This window comes from Populus euphratica, unplaced genomic scaffold, assembly GCF_000495115.2.
Source record: "Populus euphratica unplaced genomic scaffold, PopEup_1.0 scaffold38.1, whole genome shotgun sequence".
NCBI lineage: Eukaryota > Viridiplantae > Streptophyta > Magnoliopsida > Malpighiales > Salicaceae > Populus > Populus euphratica.
Window position 1 is genome coordinate 361,388 of NW_011499911.1, and position 3,816 is coordinate 365,203.

The window sequence follows — 3,816 nt, forward strand, 5'->3', positions numbered from 1 at the left end:
GAGCCTTTTTTTTCTTCTTTTTATAAGGATAGTCTCATATCATGACTCGAGTAGTGAATTTATCATGCAACCTGGATTGGCTTCGGGTTTTTATATAATTTTATTTTATTTTATTTTTACATCAAATCCAATTCTTATTCTTTTCGTTGATTTTATCTGCTTTAAATTTTTTTTAAATTTATTTTTTTAAAATTTCGATTTTTTTTAATTTTTTTTTTTTAAATTTCATCATTTAATATTGAATTATTAAGAATTAAGTGTCGTAATTATTTTTTAATATGATGATAACGGTCTTATAATTTGGGTTATATTTATGAAATGTTATCTAGGATTGACTTCTTTTTTTTTTTTAATTTGTTTCACACTAATTTGTTTTTTTTTTAGTCATCAATATTGAATTTATTAAAAATTAAAAAAATTTATTCTTTTATAATTTGTTTTCTATAAGAATGATTTAGTCTTATGACTCGAGTTATGATTTTGCCATACTAACTTAAATAAATTCAATTTTATTTTTTTTGTTATTTTTTTTTCTTTAACATCAGGTTATCTTGAAATTCAACTTTATATTTCTTTGGCAAGCGTTATTTATACATGTCATTGTTATTATTTTTCTTATTTAGATTTAGATTTAGTACATTTATTATCATTAATTTCTTTTTATCATATAAGTAAATAATTAAACATTTTATTAGATCAAGTAGGGTTTGAGGTTTGGAAATGAGGCTAAGTTGAAAAGGACAACTTAAAGGGGCCCATTAGCTTAATTTAATTTTAACCTATGCTCTACAATATTGTAACTGCTGTTTGTAATTCAATATTTTATGGGGTTGATGCTACTGATGTTGATCTATGGTGGAATGGAATCATGCAGGTTTCCTTCTAAGAAATCGAGTGGCCAACGATGTAGAGATTCGTGTAGAAAGATCTCTAAGTTAGTTGCTAATTTAGAAAATTATAAACCATGTAAGAATTAGCCTTCTAGTAGTAACAGCTGTTCTCACTATCCAATTCCAAGGCTGCCCTAATCTAGGCTGTCATCTCAAGCAGTTGAAATAGGAAGCGAATCACCTATCAATTTTCTCTTACTCTTATTAATTATAATTACTATATATTCCACCACACTATTTGGGTCCGCCGGCCGGCGGGACTAGTTAGCTCAGATTGATGTTTTTTTTAAAGTATTGACAGTGACAAAAAGCTCCTCCACTAACCATATTACTAATAGCTTAGCCTTATAGAAATGATATTTAAAAGGTGGCCACATGTGTTTATCATGTTATAGTTTTTGATCATGATTAGAATTAAGTAGTACAAGTACAAATTGGATTCTGGCCATTAATTCATGTTCGCTAGCATCCGTGTATGAACGATGAACTTGCTTTTCCCGGACGACGAGCAGATGAAATCGCACAGAAATTTTAGTGTCAAGGTAGACCAAGATTTTTAAATAGCAGCACGTCTGTTTTTCAAAGTCATGAATAGAAAACTCTGCTATTTCCTACTCTCTATCTGCTACAGAGACTTGGGAAGTACGGGAAATGTTTTTTTGAATAAGGTAATCATTCTTCTAGAATAGGGAGATTCCGTGTGCCGAGCATTTTCCCAGAAGGAAAATAATGTGATTGGTTATCATCATTCGAACACAGACTTCCTTTCCAAGTCTTATAATCTGGTACACGTTCTACCAACACCATTAATCCCTTCCTTATCTTCACTACTTTCCTCATTAAATACTCTAAGCCAGCATTGACCAACCCCATAAAGGCTGCATATTTATATATTTATACACACACACACATCACAAGCTTTTGCCAGAAGCCTAAGTAAGCCTTTAATAGATATTAGAGAATGGTTCTCAAAAAGTTCACTTGGAAATCAATACTCCTAGGATGTCTCAGAGCTGAGAGATCACGCCCGGAGCCAAAACAAACATGTTCTCAGAGGCTATCCCTTTCAGACTTGAGCAATCCTGTTTCACCAATTTCATTCAGCGACCTATCCATTTCTATTTTTAACCTTCATGTCTTCACACTGAAAGAGCTACAGACAGTAACGAATGAGTTCTCAAAGAGCAATTATCTTGGGGAAGGTGGATTCGGGGCTGTGTACAAAGGATTCATTGACGACAAGCTTAGGCCAGGATTAAAGGCTCAGCCTGTGGCTGTGAAGGTGCTGGATTTGGATGGCTCTCAAGGACATCGAGAGTGGCTGGTAAGCAAATAGAGTCAATTCAATACAGTTCATGGAGTAGGTTGGATTTTTCAAGTGTTTTGTCGAGCATGATAAATGTTTTCAATTTTATAGGCCGAGATCATCTTTCTTGGGCAATTAAAGCACCGCCATCTTGTGAACCTGATCGGTTACTGCTGCGAGGAAGAGCATCGGCTTCTGGTGTATGAATACATAGAGCGAGGCAACCTAGAGGACAAACTATTCAACAGTATGTATTCTCTCATTGTAACACCGCTGAAAGAAAATCTTGAATGATCCTATTTGGTTGACCTATCTGTGTTCCTGGCATGTTTTAATTGATGCAGGATACTCTGCAGCCTTGCCTTGGTTAACAAGACTAAAAATTGCTGTTGGAACGGCGAAAGGCCTTGCCTTCCTCCACGAAGAAGAAAAGCCAGTCATATATCGTGATTTTAAGGCTTCAAATGTCTTACTAGACTCGGTAATCATTTCTCTTCCAGCATTAATTTAATGCCTTGCAAACATAATGCTGGTGTTACAAACAGGGTTAAGTTCTAATATGGAAAATCTGTTCTTATTTCAGGATTATAATGCAAAGCTTTCAGATTTTGGCCTGGCAATGGATGGTCCAGAAGGAGATGATACCCACGTTACAACGCCTGTTATGGGCACTGAAGGCTATGCCGCTCCGGAATACATAATGACTGGTAATTCAAGCTGACGTTTTCAGTATCAATAGCTGGGCAATCAATCTGCGTAATTTATTGATAGTAACAGTATTTTTCAGGCCATTTGACAACCATGAGCGATGTGTTCAGCTTCGGAGTGGTACTTTTAGAGCTTCTAACTGGTCGACGATCTGTGGACAAGAACCGTCCGAACAGAGAGCAGAACCTAGTAAAGTGGGCAAGACCTCAATTGAAGGATCCCCGTAAACTATGCCAAATAATGGACCCGAGACTTGAAGGCCAGTATTCGACTGAGGGTGCGAGAAAGGCAGCAGCATTGGCTTACCAGTGTTTGAGTCACCATCCCAAGTCTAGACCAACTATGAGAACTGTTGTCAAGACCTTGGAGCCTCTACTTGCCTTAACTGACATTCCCATTGGACCCTTTGTGTATATTGTTCCAAATGAAGGCAAAATGCTAAGTGATCTAGAAAAGAAGGGAAAAGAAAGTACAGATGAATGTGATGAGATTAGAAACGGTAATACATGCGAAGGAAAGCAGGTGGAGATTAAAGAGAAGGGCTGCGATCGCCACCGCAAAGGCCATCGGCACAGACGGAGGACTAAGTCACTGAGGTCTAGAGCTGTCTATTCTGATACAGCTTTGTATAAAACCAGAGGAACTGGTTTGTACTCTCCCAGAAACTAGAGGGAATTTGCAAATAGGCATAGATCAGCTTTACCGATAAGCATACTGTACATTTACATTACCTTGCTGTTCTTTTCCTTCATTTTTTTTTTTTTTAATTTTGGAAGTTTCCATGAGGGAATAGTTTGATTTGTGGCCTCTGGAAATGTTGTACTCTGCTATAATTACAGGATACACACCATAAATGGTCAAGCCAGAATTTTGCCTACTTTGAATTTAGGCAAGCAGTCTGTTCATACACTA

At 36.3% G+C, this 3,816-nt stretch overlaps 1 protein-coding gene across 1 annotated transcript; it reads left to right on the top strand.

The window, feature by feature from the left end:
• Positions 1-1,736: 1,736 nt before the first annotated feature.
• LOC105133959 (putative receptor-like protein kinase At1g72540) lies at positions 1,737-3,816 on the top strand. The gene is made up of 5 exons (XM_011038139.1): positions 1,737-2,214; positions 2,308-2,443; positions 2,541-2,677; positions 2,780-2,903; positions 2,984-3,816. The coding sequence occupies exons 1-5, from the start codon at positions 1,852-1,854 to the stop codon at positions 3,571-3,573; spliced, it is 1,350 nt and encodes a 449-aa protein (XP_011036441.1). The 5' UTR covers positions 1,737-1,851; the 3' UTR covers positions 3,574-3,816.